The 19627-nt window shown below is 34.5% G+C and overlaps 1 protein-coding gene across 1 annotated transcript in view; it reads right to left on the bottom strand.

Moving 5' to 3' along the window:
* STS (steroid sulfatase) overlaps nucleotides 1-19627 on the bottom strand; it is a 97870-nt gene that overhangs the window by 21101 nt on the left and 57142 nt on the right. The window contains exons 8-9 of the mRNA XM_053971062.1: nucleotides 11084-11243; nucleotides 8345-8466 (exon numbers count right to left, since the gene is read on the bottom strand). Coding sequence (XP_053827037.1) covers nucleotides 8345-8466; nucleotides 11084-11243 — 282 coding nt within the window. The remainder of the gene's footprint in view (nucleotides 1-8344; nucleotides 8467-11083; nucleotides 11244-19627) is intronic.

The raw sequence follows: 19627 nt of genomic DNA on the forward strand, positions 1-19627 counted from the left end.
AACCGATCAACCAAAAATCAACAACAAAAACCAACCAAACAAAAAACCAAACCCATGTGAATCAACTAAAACCTTCCAAAATTTCAATTCTGTAAAGAGCTAGAGTAGAGAATTCAAAGTGGAATTATCAACAACACAGTAATCAAGAGTGTGGTTTTGAGTCCACACTATAAAGCTTTGTGGCTAAGTAGTTTTGCTGTGAAGCATATGAACTAATGCTAAGGTAACTATAAGCTTTTAGGACTGAGATTCAGTCTCTATTTGTCACCAAACAGGACCATACAGAAAGATAAGACTTTCAGACTGAAAAACTGCCTGTAAAGATCCTATGGCACTGAAGAGAGTCCAGATAATATAATTAAGTTAATCTTGAAGATTCTATGGAGTCTTGAAGACTCTATTCACTGAGCAAGTGAGATGATTGAGAATCTTGCTTCTGTGATATAATACCATTTAAAAATTAATGTTCAACAGACAGGTAACAGGTTGTACATGAAAAATTAGCACACACTTGGTAATGACAAAATTATCTTAAGGATGACTAATGTTTCTTAATACTAAAAGGGTCACCCTTTCTTTATTGCATTAGCGATAATTCTAAGTACTAAATTTTCATTATCTTTATTGAGGTTTTATAGTCTTGTTGACTTTTAATGTTGTGAGTGAACCATGATTTCTAACTTCCTCCTTGTACTGTGAATGCTAGAAACCTATTTTGTTTTAAAATGTCAGTTTTGAAGAGGACTGAGTAATTGAGTCTCAGGTCTCATTTCACCTTAGTGTCCCACAACCAGGAGACCATAAAAGTCTCCTGACTACAAGTGAACTGCATCTGAAGAATTATTTTCAATAAATTTGGGGTTAAAACTTTGAATAGATATGAAAAATGTCATAATGTGCAGGAACCTATTCTATACTATTTCACCTAATTTGCTTTTCTACTAAGAGGTAATTGAAAGAACTATGATAAAAAACTACAAGTGAAACATAGTCTCTTTCAGTTTCAAAAAGCTTTCATACAAATCCACTACAAAATTTCTGTACTAAGAATGACATAACAAGTCATAGAAATTTGTTTGATGCTTCGCTGTCCGTTTTTCCCCCCTTATTTTTAGTTTTAGGAAACTATAAATGCCTTAAGAAAAGATACTTGAAAAATTCAATGTGTTATATACCCTCTGATATTTTGAGACCACATAAAATGGTCTGAAAGCAATAAAAAACCACTCTTTGCACTGAGATGTGAGCTTTTCTCAGGCTGAGAACAGTTTCACTGATTACTGAGTAATTCTGCTTGTGTTTTCTGTCCAAAGTACTGATCTGAACTTAAATTTAGAAGCAATTACATGGTACAGAGTGCACATCATCCACAGATTGCACACTGGCCTCCACCAAAGTATTGCCCAAGTGCACGTAGCCTGCAAACATTCACTGTTTTCTTCTATGTTTATTTCTTCTGCCTTTCATGGCAGGGTCTTTTTATGCCATACTGAGAAGTCACCTCACTATTGACAGTCAAGTTTCCAGGGAATTTCTCTAATAAACATATGGTTTGCTTTATTTTCTAGGAGCGATAATATGAGGTTAGAGGCTGTGGCACACAGAATACTCCACGTGGGTTGTGCATGCATTAACTACTTCCCTTGAAGAACATTGCCTAAGACAACATATGCCATTTGAATCCGACTTTAAAATCAGGATGAATCAGCTCTATGTTCTGAATGTAACATGCAAAATGCTGCAGGCTCAAATCCAACATTGAGCTAAAGATATTTTTGGAAGTGTAATGCTCCAGATATTGTTAAAGACTCACTTTTAATGTTACTTGGATTGCTGAAATTAATTTTTGAAAGTTGTAGTGCATTTTTACCTAGTCTTTTATATGGCTGTTGTTTTGACTACTGCTAAATTTATATATAAATTAAAATATATCAGACAGTCACTCTAACTCAGATACCTTTTTCTATTTAAGTGTTAGCTGTGGCATATACAGAAAAAAAAATCCATTAAAATTTTTCATTTGTACACATCACAAGTGCATGACAAAATATCTGACAGCAAACCATTAAAGCTGAAGTTCAAATAGCACTAAATTATCTACTTTAAATGCCTTTGCCATTATATGATCATTGAAACCTGTCAACCTCATCATGTTCACTATAAACATTACTAATTTAGGTCAAGATATTTTGAATTCAATAGACCAGTATGTTGTTTTCTATTTTAATATGAAGAAAAAGTACTCTGATATGATCTATGTGTATAATGCCTCTGTCAAGGGTTATTTACCATGGTCCTTCACTGGGGGAACAGACCTCTAAACCAAAAACATTCCTGAATCAATTTTACTACAACTGAAGAAAAAGTCTATTCTTTCTAGCTAGAAATCTAGAATTTTTGTGACAATAGGAAAGTTTTACTCCTTTAAATGTTTATTCTTTATGTTTGATCCTTTCTCATCTGTAATTTTCTGAGAAAAGATACAAGGTTGGTGTGATAAGATTTGATAAAAAATAAGATGTTTCTTTGTAAGGAAACAAAATGTTTCCTTGACAGCAGTGGAAGCCATGTGGTAGTATCTCTCCTTTGAAGATGTTGTGCAAAAGAAGAAATTTCTGGATCAAACTTCTATTAAATTTACCTTCCTTTGTACTGTTAAGCAATGAAAGCAACTGTAACTGTTGGCATTCTCAGGGTCAATGTGAGCCTTTACTAATCTGTAACAACATCTTCTAAGTCCTTTGTTCCCCACAGAGAAATAAACTGTAAATGGAAAAAGCTCCTCAGGGAAGCAAGCAAAAAGAATAGGAAAACGTCAGGCAAGGGTATGGGTTCTGCCAATGGTTCTTCTGTATATGACAAGCACATCCCACATCTTACAAATGAAGCTGCTGAAGCATTTGTTCACCCTATGGTAAAGAACATACTGAAAAATTTCCTCTGTTATTACTAAGAAAGTAACAAAAAAGAAGCTTACGTAGCTTTAGAGAATGCATGATTTGAAATTTCTTGTTTATATTCAGAAAGTGGAAGCAATATTAAAACAGATCTTCAAAATATCAAGTGCTTAGGAAAAACTCTAATACTTTCTAATTCAGAGCAAAGAGAAGTGTTCGTTTACTTTGTGGATGTTTGCACAATTATATTTCTTAGATGCACTAAGAGGACCAAACAAGGCAGGACAGACATTTACAAACACCTATTTTGGCACCACATAACAGTCCAAAATTTCCCTTATATACACATTAATGCATTTCTGTTTGCCAGAGACAACCACTAGATTCACCTACCCTCACACTGAGAACTTGACAGCAGAAAAAACATTTCAAGCTGGTTCCAGAGCTTTGTAGAAGTTTTCCAGTTTCTATTACTTGTCTAAACTCCAAGTCCTGTGTTTTTCCTCTGATTACAATATTGTGCTCACCAGCCAGTGTTTTAAGCATATGAATTCATTTTACAGTTTTTAATTATTAACACTGAATGTGATATTACAAAAAATTAAGCTAAGAATGGCACCATAAATAATGCAAGCCCCCTTAATTTATAAGGTAACCCTTACTACCCTTTAAGGCATGAATAACACTGCGCTTTTGAGAGGTAGGGAAAAGTGGAAGATGTTCTTCTTGTTTAATTTCTTCAGAAACAGGTCTTATTTTAACTCCATTTCACAAGAAAGGTTGCACTTGTCCAAACCAGAAATTGTTACAAAATGACCCTTCTGAGCAGATTTTTCATGCTTTGTCCTCTCTTTATTATGACTCCAATGTCTTTAGTCAAACTAAATCTGGAGGAACCCAAAACAGTGTTCTGGTACATTTATCCTATATATTCAGTCTGAAAACTGCAAACCAAAATATTTCTCTCTCATTTTCTTTTTATTTGTTTTTCACCTTCAATTTGTACAGCTGAAAATGTAGAAAAAGGCAAAATTCATTACCAGGAAGGGCCTATAACCCCTAGCCATAGAACAAAATACATCTCATGAAATACTGTTGGATGCTGAGAACATTGCAACAGCCAAGAATCAGAATAGCTTTGAATTCTGTGATATTACAGAGAGAATCCCTCAGTGGTGAATTGGACTGAAATAATTTCAGTAATTGAGGTAGTTCACAACATGCAAGAAAGTCAAGATAAACACTAATTGAAATGTATCTTGTTTGTTAATTTCTATATAAAGCTTTCCAGTGAATTTCTACTGTTTTTAAAAGTCATTATATTTGCACAATAAGCTAGTTTGGCATTGCAGTGTAGTCTGCTTCAATTGAACTTCCCATAGAAAATCTCCTTGTCTTTTGTTTTCTGAATGACATATTCCACTGAATAGCTAAATCCATTTTGAAATAGAAAAAGTGAAGTGCTGCTAGTAAAGTCACTCTAGCATTTATCAGAAACATTGGTATATTTTTATCAATAGTATGAAAATACTGTGAAGATCATTATTTCTTTATAATGCAGACTGTATTGCATTATATTTCCCAATATTTATTACACAGCATTACAATATATTTCCTCCTTATCAAATCAAAATTTTGCACACAAGCAGTGCAACCTGAAAGATGAAGTTTCATTCAATTGTAGATTTGCTGTGTATCTGATTAATCCTCCCCTTATAATTAAGTTGTCATAACAATGCATTTTTAGTAGTACTGATTAATATCCCAGTAATATTCTGGAGACAGGGCTCTTGGTAGTTTCTTAGTACTCAGTTATGCTAAATTATAAAGTTAGCAAATACAAAAGTACTGGTCAACTTGCTCAAGCAGAAGAACATGTCATCAGATTTAAAATAGGCCAAAGTATCATCTAGCATACATCACAGAAAGCAACACAAAATTTTGGGTGGCTCAGCTCAACAAAGTAAAGGCAGATCATGTATCTGTTTTATTTTCAATATAAATGCTTAATAATTAAAAAAATTACTCCATGCTTTAAAAAAACAAGGTTATTACACCCTACTTGGAAGAAAGAAAATGCAGTGATTTTTTTTTTTTTTCTAAAGGTGTTGTTTTCATATATTGGTACTTCTGTGATATACCAAGCAGCTGTGCAGAAAAAAGTATTGATAATGGGAAACCACTTTACTTTTTTACATGTCTTCCTCTCTGTATTTTTGACAGATACATTAAATTACAAATATTTATAACGTTTCAAAATAACAGGAAATCGTTCTTCAAGGACTAGGACTATATATCTTGGCTGCTTCCAAGGAAATTATAACAAGTTAGACTCAATGATCCTTGTGGGTCCTTTCCAACTCAGCTTATTCTGTAACTCTGTGATTCTGTGAAGTATCAGCATGCAAAAGTCTGTGAGAGCAAAAGAAAATTGCCTGATATTTCATTCATTTTTTAAAAATCAGAATATGAAGAATTATGTGCATTATTTTCTAGCATAAGGTAAAATGTGAGTCAAAGTGACATGAAGAAAAAATGGTGTCAGCTTATTTCTGTGGCTGAGAAAAACAAAGAAAAGAGAAAAAAAACCAAGAGATCATTTTCCTCACGACTCTCTAAAAAGCACAAGGTTTAAATTCTGCAGACTTGTTTGAGAAGGTCATTGCATAGCACACATCCTCTAAAAGCTCCTTCAAAGGACTGATCAAGGGGAAATTACATTGTGAATGCAATAACTGACCTAACTAATATAACTTAATGAAGATGTGTATTGATTTGGTTATGAGGAACTCTTAGCCTCTAAATATATAAATGCAAAATGGTAATTGTTCACTCTGAAGTTTCTGACCTTCCCTCAATGATGAAAGAAACATGCTTGCTTAAGTCAGACGAGAATCTTGCAAGCAAGGGAAAGATGTGCAGCTACCAAAAATTTGACACTACATTTGCCTATTTAATATATATATGTAAGAGTCAAAAATTAAACCAAAAAAACCGGGGTCTGGACTGAAGCACAGTGAAAATTTAATAGTGACAAAGATGGAGTTATTAAGGGAACTGTGGGGTGATGGAGTTAAAAAGGAACCAAATAGTTAAGCAGAATTTACCTGAGGATTTCCTGAGAATCAAAGCTAATACTACACTCTCAGCATCTAGAAAAAATATGCAAGCTGTCACTGATATGCAAACTGAGACTTCACAGAAAATAAATATAGCAAGAAATCTCATGGTAGATTCATTAATAAGTGCATATACACAGTATATTTACCATTACCTTGTACCTTAATCAAGAAATACATACATCACATTTTCCTTAACTGTTGTAAGTTTTTTCTTCTAAGCTGTTGTTGCTTTGTTCTTCAAAAAGTGCATCTTTGAAATTAAGAGAAATTACATGTTTAATGAAGGAATAAGCAGTCTAGTTGGACACTTGGGTTAGGGCCCATTACCAGAGAAGTGCAGAAGATGCAGAACATGGTGTGAAGCTCTCACAGAGGACTGGTACCTAAGACAGTAGAGAGGAATACCTGGCTATTGTCTATTCTCACTACAATGTAAGCTGATAAGGCAGAATATCAAAACCCTTTGTGCTTGTTTTGCCTGGAATAGAGCCAATTTTCTTCACAGTAGCTAATATGGGGCTGTTTAGCATTTGTGCTGAAAACATTGTTGATAACAGGGATTTTATTTATTACTGAGCAGACAAGGCTGTTCTGCCTCTCACCCCACCCCACCAGTGAGCAGGCTGGGGGTGCACAAGGAGCACTTGGTGGCAGATCTGCTGGGACAGCTGGCCCCAACTAACCCAAGGCATATCCTAGACCAAATGACATTATGTTCAGCATAGAAAGCTGCAGAAATAAGAAGGAAGGGAGGACATTCAGTGATGACATTTGTTTTCCCAAGTCATCCCCAAGTCATTCCCAAGTCATGGAACCCAGCCTTCCTGAAGATGGCTGAACACCTGCCTGTTAATGGGAAATAATGAATGAATTCCTTGTTTTGCTTCGCTGACATGTGTGGCTTTTGCTTTATCTATTACAATGTCTTTATCTCAGCTAATGAGTCTTCTCACTTTTACCCTTCCAGTTCTCTTCCCCATCCCAGAAAGACACACAGAGTGGCTCTGTCAGGCTTAGTTGCTGTCTGGAATTAAACCACAACAACCTTCTGTAGAAAAGCCAGCCCGTTGTTATGAAAATGTTATTGCCAGGTTCTGAGTGGGCTTTATCATTTGAATGCCTTGGAGAAAGGATGAATCACACTCTACATTGCTGTTGCTCATCAAGTAAATACTAGACTAGTAGGCTAGTCCCCCACTGTTGCTCACATTCATTTCCCATCACATTCCCCTTCAGTGAAAAAGAAAGGGTTATGTCATCTTGCAAAGGTGTATGTTTGAGAAAAACAGCTTCTCTGCCCACTTCTCTCATTATGATGCAGAATAACTTCATCCACCACCAGATACAAAATGGTTCTAGATCTGGTTGCTTGGTTCTTCCTTATGATTATTTATCAAACATAGAGGCACAGTAATGGTAAATAAATATTATACGTAATATTTTCCCTTTTCCTAGTTTAAAGTCCAAGACAGGTAGAGAGTCAGCTTACAGATGACCAAGAAAACAGAGATTCCAAATACTTCAAGTTTGCATATTAACTATTAAACAAGTCCTTTCCCACAACACTTAAATAAAAAAAAAAAAAAATTCTAAGCCAAAGATTGTTTCGGATCATTATTTTGAAGCTGTAACACAAGGCATCACTTTCAATGCCAACTGAGATGGGACAAAATGTTTAACTTCATTCAGCACAGAGATTTTTATAGAAAGGGAAATATGCCTCGGTTAATGTGGAAGGTGCTACTAGAAACAGTGAGCTGTTAGTTAAAAAAGAGCAAATCAGTGAAAAATGCTTTTTTCCTTGGCCTACAAAGTAGAATTATGCCATTCATAAAAAACATGAAAAGGGACTCTATAATACTATATTAATTTATTGGATAATTATAACTTTGACTCAGGGATTCTTCTACATTTTGCTATCTGACTAACAAAAATGGTCAGGCTGACATCATACCTGTGCTGTTGTTCAGCAAACCATCCTATTACCTGAGCATTTTTAGGATAATGTAAGAGTTAACCTTGACTACTTCATTCTGCTGCACAGACTCTCTCTCATGAAGGTTTAAAAAATGGACATTTTCAAATACCATAGATCTCAGTATTGTATTCATATTTAACATTAATACATAACAACAAAATAACATCAAACAGTGAAATGTTGAGTAGGAATGTAACAGCAAAGACAAAAGTGAAAGAGAAGGAAAAAGATTAGATATTTTCAACAACTTTTTTGTTACTATAGCCCAAGGCTTCCTCCTGGTTCTTTTCAAGCTGCAATAAAAATTATATTAAATATTTAAAATGTGAACAGGCAAGTTTACTTACTGCTTTCTGGATGCCAGCGCACTGCATTTAAATATGCATTGCAGTAATGGAAGAGAAATTCATGCTTAGATTGAGTAACTTTTCCTTGAAGTAAAGGTAGCAGATCATGTCCATCAATAATCCTGAGTAAGAAAACATTTCAAAATCAGAAAAATAACTCAAACCTCACTTTCCTAGAAGATAATTCTACTTATCTGCTGCTTAAAAAAAACCCCAAATCTGAATGGCCACCTCTAATTGGTCAATTCAGAGAAAAACCTTCAGGTGCTCTTCCCTTTCATTTTTACATTACCTAAGGAAACAATTTTACATTTTGTCATTATGAATAGTTCCCTCAACTCTTTTTTTCACTTCTGAGAAAGCAAATAGACATAACTGAATAAATTGCTACAACACAGTCCTTCACATGTACCTATTCAAGTTTTTAGGAGTAGTCTGGCCAAAGTAACCCTAAAACTAGAGAAAATATGTTTTTCTGTGCTAGCATCCCCAGAAGTAGTGGTAATATCTCTGTTCAGTGTATTATGTATGCCAGAATTTAAGACAGAAGTGGTAATTTAAAATTTGAAAATTAACTGTTTAAATATGCATTTATCATTTACACACACACACACACACACACACACACACACACACACACACACAGAGACACAAATATATATAAATTCTCTAAATGGTGTTGGACAATTTGATCATGCTTTGAAGGAGTCAGTCAATTTACATAAAAACTGAGCTATAAAATAAGCAAGACTTTTAGCTTTTTCCCTAAATTAAACCTTTGAATTGCTGACATCAGCTGTCAGGGGAGAAATCATAGTCTGCATTTTTGACTTGGTATGAATTACAAATTTTTCAATAAGTTTTATCGGAAATTACTTTTTGCTGACATAAAGATCAGCAAGTAATTCTTCCTCAAGCATTTTGAGTAACATCCCATAAAATTTTTTGGAAACTTATAAAAAGCTTTAAAAGGTTTATGTTGATTTTCATTACCTTTACAAACATGCTCATCTCATTACCATTACATAAAACATTTTTCATGTTAGTGCAAATACTATAAGACAAGTACTAAGTTTACTTTTTTAAGTCACGTGTGATGATTGAATTCTTGTCAGCAACTGTATGCAACAAAGCCATTCAGAGTAACACTTTTCTCAAAGGATTGGCAGGAAAACTTCCTGGAATTTTGAAAGCTATCTTGTCTGATAACTGCCATCTGGGTGAATCCCTGTCTGTGGGGGTCTGTTAAAACAGAGTCTTTCCCACTTTCAGTTTTTCATGTTCTCTTGCCCAAGTAACAGGCTCTTGTCTTGCAAGCTTGTTCATTAACAGATGCATGTCTGTTGAACACTTCCTGTTCTGGAGCCTGTATGGGGAAAAAAGCATCTCCATAAAAATGTCTCCAGTACTCTAGGATTGCTACAGTTGCTGGATTCAGAGGAATATACGAGACTTTTCTTTCCAATTACTAATTTCTCTTCTTTAACTAGGAGCATCTCTTCCATTCCCTTTTAAGCTGCTCTCTCACAGTGAGAGAATATCAATTATATTAACTTCTCTTATTTCTCAGGTAGAATTCAGTGGAGCTATAAGAACCCAGGTGCTGGAACAAAAATACTTCAAGCTAGTCCATGATCTAAGATGAAGCAGTACTTATGGCATCAGTCTAACACAGAAGAATCACAGTGGAGCAACCTACAAGTGAAAGTTTCACAAATATATTTGAATTTCTATAAAGGAGATCAAAGAAAACATCAGCACTTAGTATTTACTCAAACAATAAAAAAACAAAATGCAAAAGATCTGCCACATAAAGAACAATCAGAACTTCTGAGGTTTGACATAATTACTGCTTGTAGAGCATCTCTCAGGACCAACCTGACTAATTTTTCATGTCTTAAGACTTGTCCTGCCCTGCCATTTCCTTCAAACATTCAATGAATAATCATTAGCAGAGTGACTCTGCTCACCACTGGGCTTCCCCATGTGGATTCTTGATACTTTGTGCTCAAAAGCTGTTTGTGAGTCATCAATGTGTTCAAAGCATACACATATCAATAGGTTTCTCCACTTACTGGATTTGGATAGCAACAGCACTTAGGCAGAGGCACCTTGCCACTGAGACTGTGTATCTCACAAACAAGATAAAGCCTGGGGATGTAGCAGTGTCAGGAAAGCATCTTATGAATTGTGGAAGTCCAGTGGCTTTTCTTATCAGGCTGCAAAACCCTGTAGGGGATTATTTTTACTAACTAGGTACAGAGAAAAAAAAAAGACCAAACCAAACAAAAAAACCCAAACAAAACTGTGAAAAAAGCCTAGCTAGCATTTTTATGTTTTGTGATATTAAGCAGGTCAAGGCTAAGCTCATGAAGTTTCAAGTAATTTACACTTAAGTTTCTTTTTCTACCAAAATCACTCATGCAGAACAGAATCTTTTTTGATACATTCATTTTTGCTTTTAGCAAGTAATTCCAAGTTTCATTTGACAGTACATTGATCTGATGGTATTCTGTTATCTTTTTGGTTCTTTGGTTCTTGTTCTGTGAGTTAAGCTGTATTTACATACATTTCTGTAAAATAATCTCAGTATGTCAATATGAAAAGAGACAACATAATATTGCAAGTATAAAACCTAGTTTCTTATTTACATTCTCACCTCTATCTTAATAGATATCACCAGAATGAATAAAACACTCATGACACTTTCTATAAAACAGAGATGACTACAGAGCATACCTGTCAGAGGGTAACTGTGCATCTGCAAGTTGAACTATGGTAGGAAATATATCCATGTTACTTGTTGGCTCATCAATATAGGCACCAGCCTGTACCACTCCAGGCCAACGGAGAAGACCTGGCACACGGATACCTCCTTCCCAGTTTGTTGATTTTCCACCTGAAAAATTTAGTTTTGTTTGCTGAGAAAACAATTTCTTCTTTGATAATGCTACCCTATAAGATTCAATTTCCAAATATTATACATTCTGTCTGGCTAGAATGTTTCCATTAGACAAATCTGTCCTATTCTTAATTTTCTGGATTTTCTACCTTCTGTAGTACTCTCTTATTGTAAATTTACTAATATGTATTAGACAGAGCTTATAAAATTTATTTAAATTACACCAAAAAACATATTTGTAGAAGATTAAAGAGCACTTCACTGGAATCTTCACATAGGAATTGGCCTAGATAATGTGACCCATAGATATATGAACCTATAACCAAAAAACAGGAATCCAAAAAAAAGAGCTACACTTAGATATCTGAGGTATGAACCCGGAGAAGGTACATGATATTTTATTTAAAATGGTGCTTAATGACTGTATATAGAAGAAAGTACTAATTTAAGTATGTTATTGAATTCTCCAATTCAATGCATTAGAAACAAATTCACTTCAGTGATGATAACTTTCAGGATACTTTTGTGCTCTAAACCAACACAATTGCATCAAATGCGCTATCAACTGATTCCATTCAACAGTGACTTGCAGTCATTTACTGTTTCTACAAGATCCATCACTACTGAGTCCTCCCAGCACCTTTTGCAGAAGGGCAATGGGTTCATTCTCTGACAGCATATTCACCATTACTGAATAGATAATTGACATGGCTCTGTTTGAAGAGGCATCACAAATGCTATTACCAATGTCCTGCACAGTTGTGACTATGTAGAGCACTTCAGGGTGACCTTTGAAACTAATATACCACTTGAAAAAGAAATCTCTGTTAAACAGATGGGTTTTGGATATGGTTAAACACTGTCAGGGCCATTTGGAAATAAATTGAGATTATTTTATAGAATTAAAATGTCTGCAAAAACAGGAATATATGGGTTGGACTTCTGCCATTAAATGAATCAAATAGCAATTCATGGTTCAGTCAAAACTACTACAGAACTATTTTTACCCTGTATCTCCCTTTTTCAAGTAAAAAAAAAAAAAAACCAAAACCAAACCAAACAAAAAATTATTACAACAAAATATTTCAAAAGTTCTGTTTCTTCAGCATCTTAAACACCCAAAACACCTCATAGATGTCAATACCTTTGGTATTGACCCCAGGCCTTGTTATACATGCTGTCTATTTTACTGACTTCTTGATGATCTTTTCCATTTCAGCAAAGGGGGTTCAGAATCCACCTGGTTTTCTACAGGATTTTCACTGTAAAGGTAAGTAGTAGCTTCAAGACAGACAATTCTTTTTTTGTATAAATTTACCTTTTTCTTTTCTTGTAAATGAAAGACCATTAGCTCATGATTCTTTGTTATATCAGATTTTTGCTTAATTTTTTTCAGGGGCTTTATCAGAACTCATAATATTGAATAGTCAGAGACACATCTAGTCTAACATCAGAAAAGTTAGGCTTTTTAATATTCAGCCTTATGTCAAGCAACAATATTTGCTTAAGTTTTTTTTTTTTTTTAAACAGTGTCCAGATCAGATCTCAACTAGATCGTCTGTCTTCTAGAATACTTAAAAGTTTACTGTCATGGCTGAGTTAAATGTAATTCCATTCTCATGATGAAGTGTGTGACTACCTACCCAAGAATGAGATGGATGTCCTATTTTTGTTTACATTCTAGTAAAATATTATTTTTAAAACACAACTCTAAAGAAAATGTAGATTTAAGTTCATAAAGTGTTATTTGGTGAGACGTAGAACACCTGTCACCAGAAGAAAATGTTTACCCAAAAGTATGCTGGTCAGTTGTTAATGTTGTTGGGTCAAGATCAGTGTAGATGTCAATAGGCTGTGTCCACCTTCTGTAGAAAAGATGACTCCACCCCTGTACAACAGCCATTAAGTTTTTCAACTTTTGGTGGGAATTAGGTGTTACAAAAACCTGACTGAGCTATGGTGCATAGAAAATCCTGAGTAGGAGTTGTTTAATCCAAATAAAAATACAAGCATAAGGCCATAAAATTACAGATATCCTCAAACGAACATACTTTTAGTGAACAGATACACCACGGAGGTGATTTAGTTCACGAGCCAGATCCTAATTCTGTGTATACATGACAGCAACATTACGGCTGAAGGATACCAACAGACAGACAACACTAAGATTTGATCTATACCTTAGGAAGCTTTAGGTATGCTGTTCCTTTTATTTCTGTATGCCTGTCTGAACCAAGTAAGAGTGCTAGCTAGACTAGATGTTTAAATAAAGTCTTGTTATACTGTTGTCTCCTGTATAATCTGAAGACAGAGAAATTTCAAAGTAGTGGTAAATCTGATTCGCACACATGCTGCAATTCTTAAAACCTAGATATTGGGTCACTTTCACAGTTCTTAAGTTCACAGTACAATTTTCTTGAATCAGCAGAAAAGGACAGAAAAATTGCACATTACCCAAGTACAAAGGAACACTCCACAAACTCTTGATGCCCTGCTGTAAGGTAGAAAAAGCAAAATGGATTCCACAGCAGGGCTTTCTTCTTACTTACATCTATGAAGAAGTGACTGCTGTTTTCCTTTCAAAAGGCTAATTGGAGCATATTTTTTTTTACATCTCTGGAGACTGGGAATAGCAGAGAATCAGGGCAGGAATTACAGGTCATTGCAGAAGACTGTCTTCTATTATCTCTGCTTACGTGGTGTTCATTTTTATTAGAATTGTGCTTAGTGACTACAGGTGCTTAATGCCATTACATGATTAAAAATCCCTGGACATTTATCATCTTTAAAACTCTAGCTGTTAAAACTTTGTTCAAGATATCTGCATTATTTTTTCCTTATTGAAAAAAAATCAAGGTTTTACTGCTGATGCTTGAAACATGTAGCAAACATCTGAATGTCTAATAAAACAAAAAAAGAAATCCAGAAAATAGCATTATTTTGAAACAAAATCTCTTGATATTTAAGGACCTGGCTCATTAATTTTGTATTTTGCTCAGACTTGACAACATAGAAACAGAGAAAAGACTGAAACCTAGTAGGCTGTATGACTTGCAAAATCTAGGCAACCTACCTTTTGTTATTTTTGTTCTCTTAAAGTCTTCTAAAAATGTTTCTAAAACAGCAAAAAATACACGAGTCTATAGTTTCCTGCTTGGCCATCTGTGCTTTCTGAGTAGTTGCACCTTTCAGTGTTATATTGAACAATAGCCTACATTCACCTTTCCTGAAAAATCTGCAGGAGCAGGCAAAATACAGACATAACTCTCTGCAGTCATCCACAACATGATGTCAAATTTCCATTTTAACCTCATTTCAAATCTTAGCTAAAAGAATATATCTTTTTTTTTTCCCCCTCTGGTTTAAATTGACTGCTACTACCTAACCCTGGCAATAGAGCTTTTACAAAGGATGATATATAAAGCGGAACTCTGCAGTAAATCACTATTAACATTATGAATGATGAATGACGAAAACTATTTGAAATAACTTTCTTAAATCACCTGGATTATAACCATACTATCCTTTCCTTCATATATTCTTCTAAAAACAAAGCTTCCAAACCCAATTTATTCTCTTGAATGATAGAGAAACACAACATTAATTATTCTACCCCTCTATACTGGACTTAATGCCACAAATATCAACAATCAAGACTGGTTACTATTGCTTACTTTGTAAAATGGTTAAACAACAATTTATTTTCGATGACAAGTTTACTCTTACTGATTTTTAACTTGTTTCATGTACTGTTTTTGTTAATTTTATTTATGTTAATCTGAGCTATTCTTGTACAGGTGAATGGAATAGACATGGTTTGTTTGGGTGTTTCTCATCTAACATTTCTTCCAATCAAATGAAAAGATCTCTGAGGATACTTTTTGTTTCAGTCAAAATTACAATACACGTTGATTATTTAAAAATCTGGATCACTTCAGAGAGGCTATAAAAATACAGTACATTTGAAAAAAAGACAACTACTGCTTTATTTCAAGTCAAAGGTAAACTCCAACAGATATCACTAGATATGTCATAGCATGATTCCTGGGGTCAAAGTAATGGTCAGCTTGATTTCTCTGTGGCTTACAGGAAGGAAAAGGTTTACTAACAGCTTCAAGAAACCCTGCTGAACTAACTAATCACTGCAGTATATAAACTTGCTTGACAGTAATACATTAAAAAAAAAAAGGGTATTCATTTCTTGTTTTAGTTTCACAGATCTATAGTAGATTTAAAAAAAAAATCAGGGTCTAAGTCCTTAGGAGACATTAATTATTATTTTTTATGGATATTAACAAATAACTATGATAATACCTATTTCTAAGGCACACAGCACTTAAAATGAATGTTGTTCACACAGTCTGGCTTTATCAGTGTTTGGCTCCACTTCCATTATCAGCAGACCCACTCTGCACTCACTCATGACTCTGGCAGCATGACAGTAGCCAAGTGTCTGTATTGGGCTAAGTGCTTCATAAGTACAAAGAAAAACTGTTTCTAATGCAGGTCGGAGGTACATGCAAAATGTAAATGCAAAAGACAGTAAGATGTAAGGAGATTGAACAGAAAATCCAGTATGTGACAAAATGGAACAGATGTCAACAAGTGATAGTGAGGGAGGACTTGTACTGTCTGCATATGTACCAGTGAACTACTATAGTGAGAAAAAGTGTAGAGAAAAGTTTTTATTGCCTTCATTGTTTACTGATATAAATTATGTGTCTATATATATACATATATGTATGCATATTTACAGTATATATGTATATTTATATATATGTGTATTTATATATATGTATATGATAGCACACTGAGGCTAATTCAAGAAATTACTCACTAAGAAGCTAAATGGAAATTACCACAAAATATTTAGATTCAAAATCTCAGGGTACCAAAGAAGAATCAGTTTACTTTAAATCAGTTACCTTACACATCTTGTTAATATAGAGGAAATGCTATTCATTTATTTATTCTTCTCATCTTATTTGAAAGTAGAAATGCAAAGTATTTGGAAAAATTAACCTTATTTCTGCTCCTAAAGGAAAGCTATGGTGACTATATCAAATGGACATGCTTCAGTGAGGCAGCTAGTGAAAAATACCTAAGAAGAAGTCAGTGCAGGTATCCTGGAAATCATATATACAAGCAATACCTTAATGTTCTACACTTTCAACAGACAAATACAGAACTGAAAAAAAAGACTAGAAAAATTACATAGAAAATTTTAAGATGATACTTCAGTTACACCTATTACTTTCCAAATTTCAATATAAAATTGTTAATATTAATGTATTAATTAAATTGTTAATATTTTAAATTTAATTAAAATTATTTTAATAGTGTCTTGTACAAATCCCAGGAGTACTTAATGAGTTCATGTAAGAAGGCCTTCAGTTGCAAAGAAATTCCTACTTAAATCGCCAAAATTCCTACTTAAATAGCCAAAAAATTATTTTTTGTTTTCAAATCTGTATCTAGATTTAAACCTTTGAAAGACCTTCGGCAAAGACCTTCAGGAAAAGTTACTAAGGAACATTAATCAAGGGTTAGGAGACAAAGGATTGTAATGAATTAAAGAAAAGAAAAAGAGGAAACAAAAAGAGAAAACAAACAGCCTGTGACCCTTTGCAAAAATATCCAAAAAACAATAGTAAGGTATCTTGATGCTACACTTACTATTTTAGTATATTTACTTCAGTTTTGAAAGGGAAGCAATTCACACAGGAAAATAACAAAAAATTAGGGACGAGTTAAAACTCATCAATTTAAAATCATAAGAGAGACGGAAGAGACAATTATCTTCTGAATTTTACCTCTGCCAAGAGCCACAGTAAAAGTATACAAAACAAATCTAAGCTAGGTGTTAACTGCAAACTACACTGATATAGCATAAAGGAGGGAAAATTTTAAATTTTCCCTCCTTTATGCTATATCAGTGAGAACATGCTATTAAACTTCAAGATATTCCATGAAATTTGCAACTGTCCCATTTTATAATAGTAAATGAAAGCACTGTGCTCTCATGGATAAGTGATAGAGGCTATGCTCAGATTTTAGAAAAACTCAAAGTGGGAATTCATCTTTAAATGATAAAAATTTATATAATTAATGTTAAGAATCTTGGTAGAATCTAAATTGTCAGGATTCACATCTTAAACCAAGGTCATACTGTCTAGGATTAGGATCTTAGGGATTTTATTTACTATACAGATCCTGACAACCAACCATCAAAAAAAGGCCACTGGAAAGATATTTTGATCCATCACTTCAGTATTACTATATAATGTCTTCTGAAAAGGAATACTGCAGAAATAAACCAGACTGTGTATGACAGCAATTGGTTAGCTCTGATTTCTAACTATCCAAATTTATGGTGGACTGTTCTGTACTTAGGATCCAGAATAATAAAACCTCAAACAGCAATTTCCCCTTTTTGCATTGAGTTTTGCAGCAAAGAAAGCTTAACTCTCCAAACCCCTCTCAAAGTTTGTTATTGGTGCTTATTTGGCTAAGTATCAAGAGAAATTAGTGAGTTAGAATTGCAGAGATCGGTTAAGAGCTTTTGATTTTAGGGCAGAACCAATTATTGCCGAGCATACTGCTCCAGATCTGACAAGAGGGTTAAGTGGCTTGATTCATATTTGCATTCATACATCACTCAGAGACAAAAAGATAAATAGTAGAGATTGACTAGCTGAGACAGGGAAGGAGAAAGGATATGTGTGTCTCACAAGTTTTTAAGCTGCACACCAAAGGAAGCAAATTCCTGGTGTGTGGACACATAAGCACAAGCAGCATAAAGATTGTCCTTCTGCTTTTTTAGGCTCATTGCTATTCTTGGGGCTTCACAGGTCTGTTTCTCATTAACTCTGACAGAGATGTACAGACACTTTTCATCACACATGACTTTTAATATGAAAAAATTCCTATGTATGAAAGTTGCTAGTTATGCAATTAATTGATCATTTTTACCTCAGTCCCTTTGAAAATGATGCATAATATACCTGTTAAATTAAGGATTGATTTTGAGATGGAGGGAGGGAATGTAAAGCAGAATTAATTGTATTTTAAAATGTTAAAAGTATATTCAACTAATTGCATGGGTCTTTTAAATTTTATTTATTAAGGATGTTTCTCATCAAATAATAATTTTGTTTCTTACATTGTGATTATTTTCTAACCCATTTGTCAGCACAGCAGAGGTGTTAACTGCAAACTACACAATTTTTCCTTCTTTTTAAAAAAGAAGCCCCATTACTACCCAACTAAACCTACCAATCAGATTTTTTTTCTTATTCCAGGCAAGATCTATTTCAAGTTTTTCTCTGCACTGTAAGTATGAATACAAAATTTTGCAAGGCTTGAGAGAAAGACTCCATTTAATCAAAGTTCTTCAAGAAGACATAGTGCATTTTTTTGCTTCCTTATAATTTATCCCGTACCTTATGTCTGGCACTCTAGAAGGCAAATATTTTTTAGAGCTTCTAAAACACCTCAGGCTGTGCCTACGGCTACAGATATGTAACCATATGGTTCCTTAATTACTTAAATCACTATGCAAAGCCTATGTGCTAATGTTCAAGATACATTTCACTCTGGTGTTAGCCCAAGGGGACTCATCTGATAGACCTCATCATTTTGGCATTCCTTGTTTTTCTTGTGTAGCATTTTCTTTGAAACTCTCTTAAAATGTAAGGGTCGTTTCTCAGACAGATACCTACTGACTAAAAACTGTGGGGTTCTCTTGCTTGAAAACCTCTCTGTATGGTTATTGCTTACTCTACATGCCTGAATTTTTTCCTTTTGGAAGTTTTGCAGGTGATATAAATCTGGCAAGAGTGGAAGATTGTGTTACCTTTCAAAATTACTTTGATAGGCTTGGAGAAATGGACCAAAAGGAACCCCATTAAGTTCAGCAAAGGAAATATCAAGTCCTGAATCTTCACAGCAGCAACCTTTAGCAAAGCAAAGGCTGGGGAGTAACTGGCTAGAAAGCAGCTCTGCAGAGCCTGGAGGGTTCTAATGAGCAATCAGCTGAACATGAGACAGCAATGTGCCCTGCTGGCAACGAAGGACAACATCACTCTGCGCTGCAGTAGGAAGAACGCTCCAGGCCAGTCCTGCTCTCTGCTCAGCACTGGTGAGACGTGCCTGGAGCACTGGGTCCAAGTGCAGAACTCCCCAGTACAAGGTACATGGGCATACTGGAATGAGTTCTAACGAAGGTGATGAATGATTAAGCGATTGGAGCATTGAATATATGAGGAGAGGCTGAGAGAAATGTTCATCCTGGAGAAGAAAATGCTTACCAGGATCTTATCCATCTGTAGGGATTACATGCATTTATCTGAGTAAAGAAGTCAGAGCCAGACTCCTTTCAG

The sequence above is a fragment of the Vidua macroura genome, chromosome 2, assembly GCF_024509145.1.
Source record: "Vidua macroura isolate BioBank_ID:100142 chromosome 2, ASM2450914v1, whole genome shotgun sequence".
NCBI lineage: Eukaryota > Metazoa > Chordata > Aves > Passeriformes > Viduidae > Vidua > Vidua macroura.